This window comes from Wasmannia auropunctata, unplaced genomic scaffold, assembly GCF_000956235.1.
Source record: "Wasmannia auropunctata unplaced genomic scaffold, wasmannia.A_1.0 LD335828.1, whole genome shotgun sequence".
NCBI lineage: Eukaryota > Metazoa > Arthropoda > Insecta > Hymenoptera > Formicidae > Wasmannia > Wasmannia auropunctata.
Genome location: NW_012027062.1, coordinates 2,099,441 through 2,116,543, shown reverse-complemented (window position 1 = coordinate 2,116,543; position 17,103 = coordinate 2,099,441). Strand labels below are relative to the sequence as shown.

General features: G+C 39.7%; 1 protein-coding gene across 2 annotated transcripts in view; it reads left to right on the top strand.

The window, feature by feature from the left end:
• Positions 1 to 17,103, top strand: part of LOC105455945 — a 287,400-nt gene that overhangs the window by 153,449 nt on the left and 116,848 nt on the right. For both annotated transcript variants that reach the window (XM_011699655.1, XM_011699656.1), the window contains exon 6: positions 16,535 to 16,624. In XM_011699655.1, the coding sequence (XP_011697957.1) occupies positions 16,535 to 16,624 (90 nt within the window). The remainder of the gene's footprint in view (positions 1 to 16,534; positions 16,625 to 17,103) is intronic.

Below are 17,103 nucleotides of genomic sequence, written 5' to 3'. Positions count from 1 at the left end.
GGGGGGGGGAGAAACTTCATACAGCTTAATCGATAGACATATTCAGGAATCCATAATTATTTTCAAAAAATACATTAATTTACGCTTTTACTGAATTAATCGCCTTTATCATTTGGATTTTTAATTATTATTATTATTATTATATTATTACATATTGGCATGTGAAACTATAGATTTAATTTTATTCTTTCGGATTTTTGCATTTTTAACGATTCGTCTTGCAGTTTTCAAATATTCGTTGTTTTATTTCAAAGCTATACATCGGACAATTAAGAGCGAACGATGCAGTCTCTCACTCGAGTTGAATCGTGAGTATTTTTTGTTACACGGTTCTCGGTGCCGCAAACTTTCGTGTCACGTGTCACAATCCCGGTTTTAATCCGTTTCCCCGAGGGCATCGTTAACGAGCGATGACTCTCACGCCGGCGACGCAAGCGTAATTGTAACGGACGAGTATGCAAATTGTCGGCGCACTCGCTTGTCACTCGATCTTTCGTCATGGAACTGGCCAAACGAATTACTCGCGGATACGGACCCGACCGGGCTGGACCGGGCCCGTACGTTAAAGTCTCTGCCGCCGATCTTCTTTCGCGTCCTCCCACGCTCGTCTCGGACCGCCTCTTTTGTAACCACCGCCGACAGGTTTGCAAAGTCAAGACCCTTTTATCCGAAACGACGCCACGTTCGCGGCCGTCGACGTAAAAATGAGCTTACAGCATTCGCTGTTTCGTTGCGCGACTTTTTACGCACCACATAATTCGTGTCATCCCTCTGGCGAGCTCTCCTTTTTAAGCTCTTTCGGCTTCGGATAATTCTTTCTTCATTTGTCATATGAAAACATAGTTTTAGAGCAGCACAGAACTGCCGCGCTAAGTTCATAGATATCTTTGGAGAACTAATTTAAGCATAATTTATAGCACAATCTATTTAATGAGTGCAAATATTATGAATAAAAGAATTCGATATAATAATTTAAGATATTGGAAGTTACATATATATGTGAAAATTAATTTTTACATATTTTTCTTTTGATGATCAGAAAGAAGCAATATATAAAAAAATTCCGATTTTTCTTTAAACAAATAATACTTTGAGAATAACAGATTTAATAAAGATTTATTAGATTGATTGAAATGTAAAGACATTTTTACAGCATTATGATAATTTAAAAGATAAAAAGATAAAAGTTGAAATGCAGTTTTATAAAATATCGCGTGTTATGTTATCATTAAAATTATTTCTCTTCTATTAATTATTATAAGACTGACTAAAAAATAACATTAAGTCGAATAGAAATGATTAAGATCTCTTCAGAGGCGGAAAATGAGAATATTATATATTACGATGCCACACTAACCCCGATCGTGCACTCGCCGCCGTATAGGAATAGTCCACGCAAAACATGCGGGCGTCGAGTACGAGTGTAATTATCGTAACAATAATCTTCTAGTTCGCGTCTCCCTAAGTTCAGGACCGTTGCGAATTATTGTGACCGATTTACGCGTGTTCATCGCAGCAACCTCGATATACATACGTGCTCGAACACGTTTCTTGACTTTCCTTGCGACCGGCGCGGCGCGGCGGCGTGTCGGCAGTGTTTGCGATGCGAGAGGCGAGCGTCCTGCCCCGACAGTGAATGAACGGAGTAACGAACTCATCAATGAGTATTCGTGCTAATGAGATACGACAGTGAGCCGGCAACTTTCTGCAGCGTTAACGACAAACGGAAAAATTGAATAAAGAAAGTCGTGAAGTGTCCAAATTCACATTCATGAATCTTTATTAGCAAGCATTTTCAGAATGATAGATTTTTTGCGATCTAATTGTTGAAATTTTGTTTAAAATTAGATTTTGCGAAATTAACGCTTAAAGAATATTACGTTGAATCTTAGGAAGATCTGCTGTTTATTTGTGTTTTAATACGAAATAAGTTATCATAATCTAAATAATTATATTGAATTATGATAAATGCTATATAAATTCTGCGACATAAGAATTTACATTTTTTAGCCAGTGCACGGCTAGATGTAAAAATATGAATAATAGTAAACGATTTAATAACAAACAGTTTTTCGATATTGACGATATTGAAATTAATCAGAGATAATCCTGTCTGTTTTTCTATCTCTCTACTTTTGGCGTATTTGGCAAAAAAACCGGTCGTCGCTCTTTCCCGTAACGTCCGTTCTGCTGTCATCGTTCCGTAACCTGCATAGTTGGCGTGGCTCGCGGCGCACCACGCTATGCGATCGGACATGCCTTTGCGCCGGTTGTCGTGTTTCATTAGCACGTGGATATCTCATTGACGGCGCGACTCGGCGGTCTCGTCGGCGCAATCCGTTCGTTTTTTTTTACACGCGGGTTTGTCGGCACGCCGTGGAACATAATCCGCCCATCGCGCGACATAAACGCCACTACCCACGCGCGAGGGTGCTGTGAATAGAGGATATTGTCGGGAATGACTTACGGCAGCTTGGAATGCATTCGATTTCGCTTCCTTTGGTCTTGGCGCGCGAAGGTCGGCGGACTCGGTGGGAAGAGAGAGAAGGATAGATAAATAAAAGGGAATATTTGCTATCCCTTAGATTTTCTGAGAAAGTCGATCTTGTAAGAATAGCTTTTTTTATATTATTTCATTTTCTCGTAAATCTTGTGAGAATAAAATGCAATTATACGGTAGAAAATAAATGGACTATATTAAGGTGAAATTAATTCTACATACATATGTCGTAGAACATCATATAAGCATTATTTGATTAATTATTGAGATATGTACTTGAGACTGATGTTGAAATTGCAATTTCAATAGATATTATATGTATATCATGAAAAGAAAATTGGTCGTGATCCTAAACATATTTTGTAATAGCTGATATTTTGTTTAATGTTAGACATCTTGCAAATTGTGTGTTAAAAATAATAATGTTTTGCAAAGCTTCTATTACTTATATAATAATTTTTTCTATTAAGTTTTGATTATAACAATAAAAAAATTTGTTAGACTTCTGATTCCCGCAGTACCGGATTAACGTTATGCGAGATTACTGGAAAACTCATATACATTTTTACATTCTTTTTATAAATTTTTACCAACTTTGGATGATGGATCGACGTGTTTCCATAATTCGACACGTATTCCACGATTCTCTGGAAGCTGTTTTCACTCCGCGGATATCTCGACGCTCAATTAAATATCCACGACTTGCTTTGCGTCACGTTTTCTCGTTTCAGACAGAAAAATTCACGACTCGCAGAAATTCTTTGAACGCGTCGCGCCACGAGATCCTGACTCCCGCAAGAACCGATCTCGTATCGCCGCGTATCGCGGCGGTTAATTCTCAGACGGTCGACAAGACACAGGTAGGAAGAATGCGGCAAGATACTATATGTTGCCGCGCGACCGGCCGGCCCGAGAAAATCATCAACTTGGACTTTAACAGCGGCAATAACCGCAACGCATACCTACTTCGTACCGGTAGAAAGAACGAGGGGGAATACTCGCGAAGGCTTTTCTCAGCTTCTGTTCTTAACACCCTAGAATGCCCGACCCACTCTCTCTCTCTCTCCCTCTTTCGTGTTTCCGATTTTAATGTTATTAACAATGTATTTATCATATATAGATTATATATTTAATTAATATTTTGGGAGAATATGCAGATATCAAACATTTTCTTAATTTTAGTAGTAAACTCAATTATTATTCTTTACTTTGAATTCTTTCTCTTAAATTCATTATTTAGAATACATACAAAAATAGAACTTTCTCTGATATTTTGAAAATTTGTCGTGATTAATCTGGTGGAAATTGTTGGTGGAATAAAAGTACAAAATTAATAATACGTTTTTATTAATAAACAGAAGATCACATTTTTTATGTTTAACAAAAATGTGACAATAATATTCTTTACCATCCGGCGTTTGTGTATCTATTTGAACTTACAAGAGTATTTTGTTGGAAAAGCTAAAATGAGTCTTTCGCTAGAACATACACTTACTCTAACGGTAATTATAGCTGCTGAGCGACACGACGTTCTTGGCGCGGCTGGAAGTCAAAGGTTCTTTGCGCGAAAGCGAGAAATAGCACGAAATATAAATACGCGTTAACGATCAGCTGATATCGATGCAACACCATTTTTCGCGGTGGATTATTATACCGCGCAGGTGAAGAGAAACTACTTAGGACGCAATTTAATTCGCCCACTTTATTGTCTCTCGCGCTGCACCACGGAATTTTATTGCTCGGTGTCGTCGGAGGCATGTGAAAGCCAGTAAATTTTACGGGATTCGTTATCGAGACGTACTTGTCGAACGGTCGACCATTCCCACGCTTCTTTTTCCCGCGAAGAATGTCGGAGCCGCCAAAGCTACCGAGGTTTAACAGCTTTTCCTTCGTAATCGCCTTATTAACTCACTGACCGCGCTACGAACGCTCAGGTAAAAAAAAAAAACCATTTTCCTCTTACGGAACGAAATCCCATAAAGAATATATGATCTTTTAATCCTACATATTTGCCGCTAATTCATAATAGTTTTTAATTATCGGAGATATAAATTAACAGAGCGACATTGCGTCAGGTTATATAAATACGTATATCTATCTCGTCGCATCTCTCTTTAGAAATATCTATAACATATGTGATAATTGCGAGCTACGCGCAGATTGAGCTGCATCGCGATGTATTCTTTCTTTTTTTATAGCTGCCGGATTTTCACACGTGTCTCTCTTGCCTATTTTTTAGTCGCTGAATCGCGACTAACGGTGTGATTTTTCGCGACGCGATCGCTTACGGGCTCAAGAGCGAACAGTTAGCGGAGCGTGACGTATCGCCGCGAGCTTCTGCATCGCCACCGTGCGTATCCGGGGGTTTCGCGATTCAATTGAAGCGTTTCGTGATGGTACATCGGGCGAGCCGTGTATCCCGTGTTGCGCGCGGGTTGATTGAACGTTCGCCGGACTCATGGGCCGGCTATACTTAGTAGCTCATTGATCGTCCCCACGGCGGCCCTCAATCATATCTACTTAAGCGGGAATCAAGCGGCTTCTACAATGGAGGCTGTTCACCTCTCGCGGCGCGTTCCTCCGCGTTCGATGCGCGGCGGTGTCGAGTATGGGACGAGAAAGCGAGGAATCATCGCCCATTCGGCCCGTTCGTATTCCGCGATTATAACGTTCGTCGCGTCCCGAGTGTCGCGGGGTTGCTTGTTTGCACGAGCTAACACAACGATTGCCCAACTGTTTGCCCCTCCGAGACCCGTATATCCCAGCCGAGGGTGGTTATCGATTTCTCGCTTCTTACACAATTCAATTACGGGCAGGACAATTGGATTAATTCGGAGCCTTATTACGCTTGTCGACGACGATTGAGTTAGATGAACTTCTCCCCCGCGTCTTTCATTCGCTGCAAACGTCGTCTTCTGAAACGTTAATATGATGTTTTTGATTAAGTTACGTATCGCCGATCATAAGTTTTCTCGGAATGGCAATTGCCAATCGAGAAGTCTGGTGTAGTAAATTCTTTCTTAAATTAATAAATACGTTTTATTGTTTCAACCTGACAAGAAACAAGAGATAATCCATCTTTGTAATATTATTTCTATATTGAGAAAGAATGTGTGTGCTAACGGTATTGCTTGTTTGTGTATATAGGAGATATAAACTTACAGATTTATTTATATATTAAATGAATGTGTAAGAGTATATTTTTCTTACGTTGGATTTTCAATTTGTTGATGAACGTCTCGTCCGCTTTCACAAAATTCTTGTATTATATTATTGTCAATTGTCGAGCCGCACCTCGGATCTCAGGTGGAAAAGGGAAGTTGTGTCGCTATTAATCATAATGCAGATAGCGATCAAATTGCCATCACGACATCGTAAAATCTGGTAGCACGGCCGCCGGTGGATCTTTTGATCCGACCGTGAATAAAGCGATCTTCAACGAGCCGAATAAATGCCGCCGCATTACACGGCCCATTACGCCATGACGTTATTTACAAACAAACGCGCGGTCGCGGACGCTATAGAAAATAAAGAACAACGCAGCGGAAGTCCATTAGACACTTCCTCTTATTAATGCGCGGCCTCCTGCACAGGGTCTTTTTTTGCATGGAAAAAAAATCTCGTACCCTGATTGAAGTGGCATCAGCTGTAAAACACGCGCGTAAGAGGGGTTTACGGCGGTTACGGTTAGGAGAGACGTTAACTAACAGTATATGGGATAACTACCTTTTGTAGAAAAAAAAGCTATATTTTTGTGTAATTTTAATTATATTTGTTATCTGCGTATTGTACGCACTGGATTCAAATGCATTTGTGCCAATATACATATATACAGATCAATCATTAATTAGCAATAGTAAAATTATTTTTATTTAGATTAAAAACACGAAAGAAATTATGGAGTTGAATACTTGTTACGAAAGAGAGGACTTGTAAAATTAAAACATTTTTTATGAATTTCTTTGAATGAATGAATGAATTACATATTACGATTTTTGAAGGATATATGTATGTACTAAGCAAGATTTGTAACTTAGAGTTTACGCATTAAATTCAAAGGAAATAAAACGAGTCTTATCGATCGGTGAAAATGTGAGACTCGTGTGAGAGTCAAAGATAATAGATATTACTGATTTAAGGAGATGAAAAAATTGAAGATGGAATATACAAGGCTGTAAAATCTGATCCATGCGATATCAGGCATATGATCGATAAATTACGCGCAAACCTCAATAATTAGCACGCTCCGCATTCAGGAAGGAAGTCTAATGACATTCTACAGACTCTTCCTAGAGAATCGACGCGCCGAGAGATTCTCGAACTTGAAAGTTGACCATCGCATAAATCGTTTCCAGTTTCCATTTGCGATGTTAACTGCTTCCGCTAACAGCCGGCTGCGCCAGATTTCATTGTCGATGTCTCCAGATAGTGAACACGTCGGAAAAATGCTCGGAAAAATTGTCGTAGGATAAATCGGTCAGGTTCAAGGAGATTGTCAATTGTATTGGGAATTCATTCGATTCCTATGCTACGTTTTCTGTATAATATTTTTATTATTATTCAGAGATGTACAGCATCTCGAAGATATTTTTTTTTAATATTAAAACGAAAAATGGAGTAAATTTTTTTAAATATTCACAAACTCTACTTTGATGAAATTTTTATTCGTTAGTCTTATATTAATTTTTGAAAGAAAGTGTTATTTGTTTGTAACGATTATTTCAAGCTGCGCTATTTATTTTTCATTCGTGACGTTTTGCTCGTTTCACATTTGGATTCACACGGAGAAATGAAATGAGAACGTAATAACGTTTTATTCAATCGCGCCGCGACACGTAAAGACGCTAAACTCCATATAAGGATCCTAAACAGTTTCTAATACATGGGCACTCGATGGATTTCTATAGCAATAGAGTCACGGTGCTTGCATGAAGGAAGTCGCAGAGAGACTGAAGATTAAGACCACCCAAGGAGCCACGGTGTCCGACTTACCGGATCTGACAAGGACATCGCTCATGATCCTCCGACTAACCGTTTAGCGAATTATGCGCGTGATTCATACGGAGACTATATCCCGTTCACGATCTAAACAGAGTTACATTATTTTAATTAGAACTTACACTTAGAAATAACGTGGCAATTTTTACCATCTCAGCTCGGCCTACTTCACGCGTTCCAAAATATGCCAATTCTAAACATGGCTTGCTCAAGTGTGAAGCGCTATTGATTGTTGCGTATTACTAATGAGTAGCAAGTGTGGGCGAACGGCGGGAGAAATTATTGTGTACGTATGTGTATGAACATATGGAAAAATTAATTTTGATCCTCTGCAATTTTTTATTTTCTACTTTCTTAAACGAAGATACATTTATAAAATTATTTATACTGAAAATTAAAAACTTACAGCAAATTGAAAAAGGATATAAATAAGCTTTATGCTTTATTTTATTTTACTTTACCTTGTGAGTTTTGTCTCTTAAAAGATGAAACCGTAATATAGCATTACGTTCCATCGGCATAATTCTAATTCTTAAAATATTCCTTTGCCATTCTCCAATGATCAAAACATCCGTTAGAGATGCCTTTCTAGTGTTAAAATTGTCGTGCGCGTTCCTACACCCCTCGTATCTTCACAACAAAGAAACGGCGGGAAAATGTCGAGAGGTCGTAGACACGCGGAAACACACTGCACCAGACCCCGAGACGTCGCGAATGGAAACGTTTAAATTGCAAACGGCGCATCGTAAAGCGAGAGGATCCAATCAACCTTTGCTTACGAGTCAATCGAGTCGTCGGCCCGCGACACCTATCGCCTTATGCTAATAGAGGCGGTTTCGTTGCCGGCGAATAGGTTCGCACTGCCGCAGCCACGTCGAAGATGGACCTGCGAGGAGCATTAAACTCTAAGAATTCTCAGACGCATGACGTGACAGACTCCGGAGCCTATAATATATCGTATATACCATAATACCATGTAATCCTAAACATGTATTCATATATTCATATGCTTTTATATCGGCACTAAACGAAACTCGTCAGGAATAACGACGGAACGAGCAGATCAGTGAATGGGAAAGAAAAATAGTTTCTCAGAGAATGGCTTTACTATAAAATTATCTTATTTAATCGCAGATTATATTGCTTAATAAATGAGTAAAAATAATTGGCAATCTTAAATTAATTTTAAAATAAATTAAAATAAATCGCTTATATTATTGATAACAATCATATTTTATTTATATTTTGAAATTCTGCTGGAACTAGTAGACCAGTGGTGTATGTCTACCAAGGAAGAAATATATCAGAGAATTCTAATTTTAAATTCTATTTTAAAATAACATTATGGACTCCGTAGGCGTCACGCAAGTATTTACGCTTCGCGATTTGATGCGAGCGCGAGAGAGGGTTAACGGAGACGATGAAATTATCTGGCTCGAATGTGCATCTGATAAAGAGAAACGGGATATTTCTTTACATCAACAATGGCATTGTCGATAGTAAAGCAGTAATCCGAACGTCATCACTCGGTTCGCTTCCTTTTTTAAATATCTGCATAATAGTAAGACGTCATAAAATCTCTAGAGAGTCGCATCCTATGAGATGAGATATTGAATTGCATTCAGACACAATGGAACTTTTTCGATATAACGAGTATGATTTGTAAAAGAATAGATGCTGTATTATTTATGTGAATTTGTTCACATTGTATGAAAAACAGTTATGAATTAAGAAACATGAAATTTTTTTGAAAATTTGATAAGTCTCATGAATTGGAGGCTCGTATATTGTTTACAATTTAAAATAATTTATAATATGAATTCTTTAATGAATTTATAGATACGTAAATGCTAGCAAAGAAAAGGAAAATTCTTTTTTCTAAAATTTTGTGCTGCAGATATATTTATTATGAATCAAATTATAAATAAAATATTAAATTATAAATAATGAATAGTAAGTATATAAGTATTATAAATAAAATAAAATAAAATTATTGCTTATAAGAAATTGAAATTATGCACAAAAAAACTCGAGTATCTTGCTTGATTAGCAATTGAAGCTTGAAGCAATCACGAGTAACCTCGCGAATAATGCTTGCTTCAGGTCTGGCAATAATTCGCGTTGAAACTATTTGCGAGATGATACACTGTGTCTAGTGTAGCGACAATAAATCCGAGAACGAAGATTTATGGCGTTGGGAGTGGTTTCGGACTTGATGCGTTAACATACATTAACCCAAATACAAGAGCAAGCACCGCGGGCGAAACGAGACCGAGTGCGAGAGAGGAGCGTTCTTCCGTTCCTGTGCTTCGATCCGGTCTTCTCTCTGATTGATCCTGAAGTGTAGATTGGTGATGCGCGCGAAGAACGGAGCACGCCCGTATAAAGTGAAGCGATTAGGGACACACGCTGCGCCAAGCTGAGGAACAAAAACCGAAATCGTTACACTTGCTCCTCGCGCGCCGCGTAAAAACGACGGGCGGATTTTGTTACGCCGTTTTTCATCATCTGCTCCTAATTGTCGCGTATCGCGATAACTGTCAGCCGGTGCTAGAGGAGAGGTCACTAAATAAAATCATCGCGCGCCGCCTGATTGCACTTTCGCGCTATAAATCACGACGTTAAGTCGCGTGCTAGCGCGCGTCGAATCGCGCGCGCGGAAGTTAGACGCTAAAAACTGGGATTAAACTGACCCAATGCTAACGTGATTAATCGGCTTAAGTCATGGCAAGTGGTATTATCCTGGAGGTAATAATTATTAGTTCGATGTTATAGGCTGCGCTTTTATTATTAGATAGTATGCCGCTGTATTATTAACTATGTTTTTCTTTGTTTTCTAATAATGTAATTTGTTACTCGGTTTATTTAGATACCTAATAAACGTATATTAGTTGTACATAAATTTATCAGTTGAGAAAAAAAATATATTTTGAAAAGATTTTATTAAAAAAAGAATAAGATTTAATTTTCTAAAAATAAATTTTATTTTTTATATACTTTCGGTTTTTTGTATTTTATATCTCATAAGATATTTTAAGTTACTAAAAAAGTATATAAAAAATGTGTTTAAAATCTCAAACTTTTTTTTGAACTTTTTGTCGTCTTTATGTAATAGTTTTTACATTTATCCAGTTTTTAGAAAAGACGCGTTTATTTACTGTTTTCGTGAAAGGAAAACTACGTTAGCGATGCAATCGACAACAGTCACCAATCTACTTCAGGATTATCGAGGAGGAAAATTTTAGCACGATGGATGTAACTGTGCCGACTTTCCTGCGATAAAACTTGGAGATAAGACAAGGCCTCGAATCGCCAGAATGGACGATCAAGTAGTGAACGATCTCGCGATTTCGACGACGGTCACTGCATAAAAGATGGCTTCTATCTCGTTTTTAGGAACACGTCGGCTGCGTTTAAATACGACGGACGGCGTGTGCAACAGCGGCATCCGATTGCGTATCGATGACCTCGATCGTCTCTCCATATATCTCCCGCTCTTATTCTCTCTCTCTCTCTCTCTTTCTCTCTCTCTCTGTTTCTTTCCCTTTCTCCCTTCTTCCTTTCCATTCAATTCGCAGTGTCAATGATCCCACGTAGATCCGAGAGAAGGAAGCTGCTTCGCGCTCGCACGAGGTTCATTCGCTCAAGTGAATTATGAACTCCCCTGATGTTATTAGCTGTAATGAGAAAATTATTTCTCGCCGATACACTTAACGCACATCTCGACAATTATTTTCTGCTTACAGTTATATGCGCAATTGTATCCATTCACATTTATCTACTCTACTCTACTCTAATTGATTGAAAGACGTTCATTAGACGTTTCTTGTTCCTTCAATCTCTCGCTATCATCAACATCTTTTTAAGCAAAATGGTTATTTAAGGCTACATTAAGTCACGTAATATCCATGAGTGTAACACTGAGCAGGGATTATTCACAAATTTTGAAGTGAGCGGAAGTTATATAATATGAGAGTCTCTAATCTAAAACGCGGCGATTTACGCGTATCGGCGTGTAATCTCCTTCAGCCGCCTCTATTACAGAAGTATAATTGCGATTTTCTATCGCAAATCACCGTGGACGTTTACCGCTGGGTGCGCGATGCAGTCTCTCGCGTGATGCCGCCGTATATTCCCTTCCGCGAAATCCCGCGCTCGGGGGATACCCGATTCTCGCGGTATATAAATTTGTTTACTTTAAATTATGACTCTAATAGATACGGTCGCGTGTCTCCCGATCGTTTCTTCGTCGGCGCTACGAACAAAGAAAGACGCATTATCGCCGAACGGTGGCGGCCGGGCCTCGTCAGCTGTTTTTCCTCGCGTGATAATCGGCAATTACGACCGACGCCGTATCGATCAGCGGCGATCCGATGGCGCGGATTATATCCGCCAATGATTTCGAGCTTGTCCGTTTCGACGGCTACGAGAAATTAGAAATCGTCCCTCCGTTCGAGCTGAAACAGCTCGGAGGGAAGCACGATAACGAGCACGATGGCGGATTCGCGGCGGTAGCTACGTGCAATTTGCATAAATAATGTCCACCGATCTATTGGCCGATAATCACTTCCCGCTTATTACCTTGAGACACGTACTCGACTTAATTATAATTATTATCGACGACTAATTTCACTCGTAATTGTTAGGACCGCCACGATAAAGTCCCCGCGTCGCGTTATTTTACCACGGTGAATAAACGTAATTACACTGCAGGCGGAAGAGCGGCGCGCTTATGAATTAAGAAAATTCGCGGAGGAACGCCATTTTCCAACTGCTCGTATCCTCATTATGTTGTTTCTTAATAATGAAACAAATAGGTAAATATGATCGAACATATGATTTATGACTCTATTGATAAAATAATGATAAAGTAATAAAATCGCGCTTGCCCTAACGGAAGTTCCTATCGCGAGAAATAAAACGACACTCGCTTCCGTTAATTCACGGATAGGGGAACGTTATTTTATACTATAATCAGCTGTGTGGGGTATATTAATCGTTATTGTTACTTAGATACCGCTCACGGTGATATACATTAACTTTTTCTCGATGTCGAACAATCATGTATTGTACATAATATTCCACTGATATTTCAATTTGCTTAATTAATTGCAAAATTATCTGCAAATTAACTAATAATATCGGTAAATTTGAACGAAGCATTATACAAAGATACGTGAAACTCAATGCAGAGATATAAATATGAAACGTAAATATATATTAAAAATTAAAATTAAAAATGTTAATATTTTAATATTTTATTTCAAATAAAAAAGGATTTTTTTACGTACACGTGGCTTGTGTTTTATTCCATAGATAAATTGCGTGATTTTGCTCGCATTGGTATTACAATCGACGGAGAATTAAAAAGGAAAATAAAAAATGAATGCATGCAGGCCAGTACCGTTTGTTAAGCTTGTACATTGTTTCACTACGTTGAGAGAGCGTCATTGCGTACATTATTGACCATTGGCTCGAAGATTAGAGCGATGAAGATTTACGTATTTGTTCAGATAACTGCTCTTTCACAGTTTTCCATAGAAGGCGATAGAGCGATGAAAGAGAAACCGAGCCGAGAGGCCTCGCACGCGTTCTTTTACAGTTCCATTGGGGAGTGATGGATGAGTTCTTCGGAGAACTGTCGTCGATAAATCACCGATAACCGTGTTTTTTTTTTTTAACAGTCTGTCTTTGTTTTCGCCGTTGCGCCGACAACGCCTTCCGCAAAATTGCGTTTACGACGATGTCAGGTCCGTTGTCTCGTAAAATGTACACGCCCATGGACGTCATTACCGAGTAATTAACACACTCTCTCTCCCTCCTCCCCTCCCCGCCCCCGCTTCATTCCTCCGCGTAATGAGCTCGAGCGTGGAAATTTGCATGTGAATCTCACTACGGCTGCCGACATACCGCAAAACCGCATTCGCGAAGTCATTCTCCGCTCCGAGCTATGCGGGTACGTAGTGAGGACCGGTCCGCGTTGTCCGTTGCATGTGCGAACGCAGTCGCGTGAATGCACCTGGCAGCGAAATTGGGTCGCGTGTCACGCCGCCCGTCATCGCCGTTCTGTAAACGTAAGAATGAACTTCCGATTGTGCTAGCTCGCAACTCGGACGACAGTAGACTGTAGTTGCTGTGCTCGTCTATGTGAGAAAAACAATATTAGTTATCGGTTGTTGATTGAATATGGCCTGCGGTAGAATAATTCCGGGACAAATAGCCATACGAGGAGAGACGGCCATTGTGGATTCTCCGGTAATTGGCTTGGGCGATATGCATGAGTAGTTAGTATAACGTCATGGCGATTGATTGAAATTGTTCGCGATTAGCAGCACTTTAGCGGATATGTGTAATACGCGTTTTTTATTTGATTTTTTTTCTCTTGTTGAAAATTACATTTCTCAATTACATGAAATTAACAGATCTCTTCAACTCAATGACGAGACGTAAATTTAAACTTTGTGAAAAATAAGCTCGTAGAGCCATTTTTTTTTAAACATTTAAAGACTAAAGATACTGTTTTTTTTTTTATAAAAAAAATTTACTCTAAATATCACTATTTCTAAATCAATCGCGTAAAGTTCACAAAACGTTTCAACTTTGAATTCATACACAGAATGAAAAAAAAAAGTTTAATTTTGTTTGAGACAATATGAAAGATTAAAGTCCCCCTTTTTAAATACTCTTTCGGAAATTGAAATACAATTTTTTGTTGTTGAGTCGTCGCGATTTATATTTTTAATTTTTCATTATTATTAGAAACAATATCCACGTTACACACAGACTATCTTAGAAATTAACGTACTTTCTCTAAATCGCAGATCCTAAGAGAAGTAATAACAGTTTGAATATATCAAGGTGTAAGTGGCTACTGAATTACAAGCGGCTGGACACATTAAAAGAATTCGCGATTTATGTTTCAGAGATGCGAGCGAGTAATATGATCTTATACGTGTGCTCCAATTAATTCTAAGAATAAAATTATGTGAACAAATTTCTTATCTGATCGCATAATTTTCGCGGACAGTTCTCTCGCAAGTCCAAATTGCGTTAACGATACAACTCACTTTACCCGCACATGTCCACGTGCGTTTTCGCGTGGCGTCCGCGGCAGACAAGCCGAGACGAACGCGGGGCACGTCGTCGCTCCTCGCGTGCGCACGGCATTAATTGATCGTATCTCCGCGCGCGTTTAATGTAGCGAAGCGCTTTTACCGCATCGGCGTAAAGTCGGCGCGGCCCGCGGGCAAGGATCGTGAACGGCAATCGCGTCCCGATTTCGCTGCGAATCAATTTACCTAACAAGAGCGAGGACGCGATAAAGTTGAACCGTCGCGAGGCCGCGCGAACCCGCAATTAGCGTTCCCGGTGAAACGTCTTATAATCGCTTAATAAGCGTTCGTGTGCAAATAGCGGTCCGCTAATTGAGTACACACGGGGCGTCGTGTGGCCGGCGATTAGTGCGAAAACCGTGAGGCTTCCTCAATACGACGCCCGACACGGTGGCACCGCGGTCCGCGTTACTATGTGAGAAAACTTTCCGTAACCGGTTTAACGACCGGTACTAAACGTCTACAGGTGTGAACGATAAACTTTTTCCGCGGAGAATGGTCCGAGCCGCTCGTGTTAATAATGCGTCAGTAGTAATCAGCATCAATTATATTGTCGTCGATCTCCGAGAAATAGAAGAAAGAAAGGAAGTGCGAGAGGAAGATAGAGAGCGAGAGAGAGAGAGAGAGAGAAAGCAGCATAGAGAAAAGGCAAATCGAGCGGCGTTGATTTACGCTTGATTACATTTCCCGCGAGATCTCCGGCGCGCAGTTCTGCATAAGTGAATGCGCTTTGACGAGACGCCGCTCGGCGCTCGCTTACTTTCGATTATTTCTGCGCCGTCATGAATGAGACGTCCGGTATTCGCGCCGGCTACTCGCGGTAGTAACGCTATTTAAAATACCGACGTGAGATACATATTATTCGACGTGTTACTCATGAAGGTAGAAAGTGCTTCGTCGAGCGCGTGATGCATCGCGATGCGTATATATACCTACGCTCGAGAAGAGGCGAATATATATGCGTGCATTTTCGCCGTTCACCTTCACTGGTCTCTGACAGAAGGTGACGAGGGTTAAAAGGTGGAATTAGAGGGAGCCTCTCAACCGAAGGTCAAGCTCGCGGGCTAGCACGGTCCGATGTCCGTTTCTGCATGCATGCGTGCACGTGCGTACATATATACGCGCACGTGCGTGATGTACGTGCTCGCCATCGGGCCACCGATGCGCACGCTTCCATCGCGATTAATCGATAAAGCGCGCTTCGTTTCGGTAGCGAATGCGCGCTTCGATCGATCTTTGTATCTCGTAAAGCGGATATTAATCGTAGAGACGTATTTAATGGTTCGATGAAGCATGCCGACATTATTCATCGTGGTGATGCGTGTTTTTATTTTTATATTTTAGCATGACGTGCACGTTTGTTTAGCAGAAGAAAATCGAAGCTACTACTCGAATGCTAATACGCCAAAGTTATATAATTAATTATTTAACATATTGATATTTTTAATAAGTACTTATAAATGTTAATGTGTCTGCACGTGTCAATTGAATGCTTAATTGCGAATATTAATTAAGGCGCATCGTATATCAAATGACTCTAGATTGATCGTCATCGATATTTTTCTTTCTTTTTATCAAATAAAATTGTTTCTTTTTTTAGTCAAATTTTCTATTAATTTTTTAACTTTATAAAAAAATCTTAATTACAAAATGATCTTATGAATTCAATTATAACATTGTCAGTTGGTTTTCAATTCACCACAGAGCAGTCATTCGATCTTATTTGAGGGCGAACGAATCTCGATGAATCACATCAAGATTCGTTCAGCTGTCAGTTTTGTGTGGCTGGCCCTACATGATATTGAATTCAATTACCGATTTCTGCTGGTATTCAATTCAGCTGTCAAATTAAAATGCAAATGGTTAAAGGATAGCCTTGTTATCGCGGATGTGGTAGTAACAAGATTCTTCAATCTGGTTTCAGGAACCAAAAAGCGAGTCGACGAAGTAGCATCACCAAGGACTATCCACGACTTGCCGGAATACGTTCTCACATGTGGCCTGTCCCTTCCCGGTAAGTATATTTAAAAAATACAAATTTCTTTCCGAGATAAAGTTACACAAACAAAGATCATTTTTACCATAATTATTTGACACGATAAAAAGATATTTGACTTGTAATAGATCATCGAAATTTGTCAAGAAAAACGAAAGGATTAGAAACGATGATTTACAGTTGTTTTTATAATTCTGTATTCGCCTTAAATTATTGCTAAACATCTATCTGGAATCTATACATTTCTTTGTATTTAAAGAAATATCGCTTAGGATCTGAAAGAAGGTTGCTCGTAGGTCTTCGTAATTTAAATACTTTTGGTGCGATGGTGGCGAGTGCGCTTTTATCGTGAGCCTTTGTCTCGCGTTGAGGTGCTCCACATAAAGGCAACGGCAGAAACGTGCGCTTACGCCACACACGCGACTCCGCCGCGCCGTTGCCTCTCGCGTCGCGTTGCGGAAGATAACAACACGCGGTGACCGCGGAGGAGTATGCGG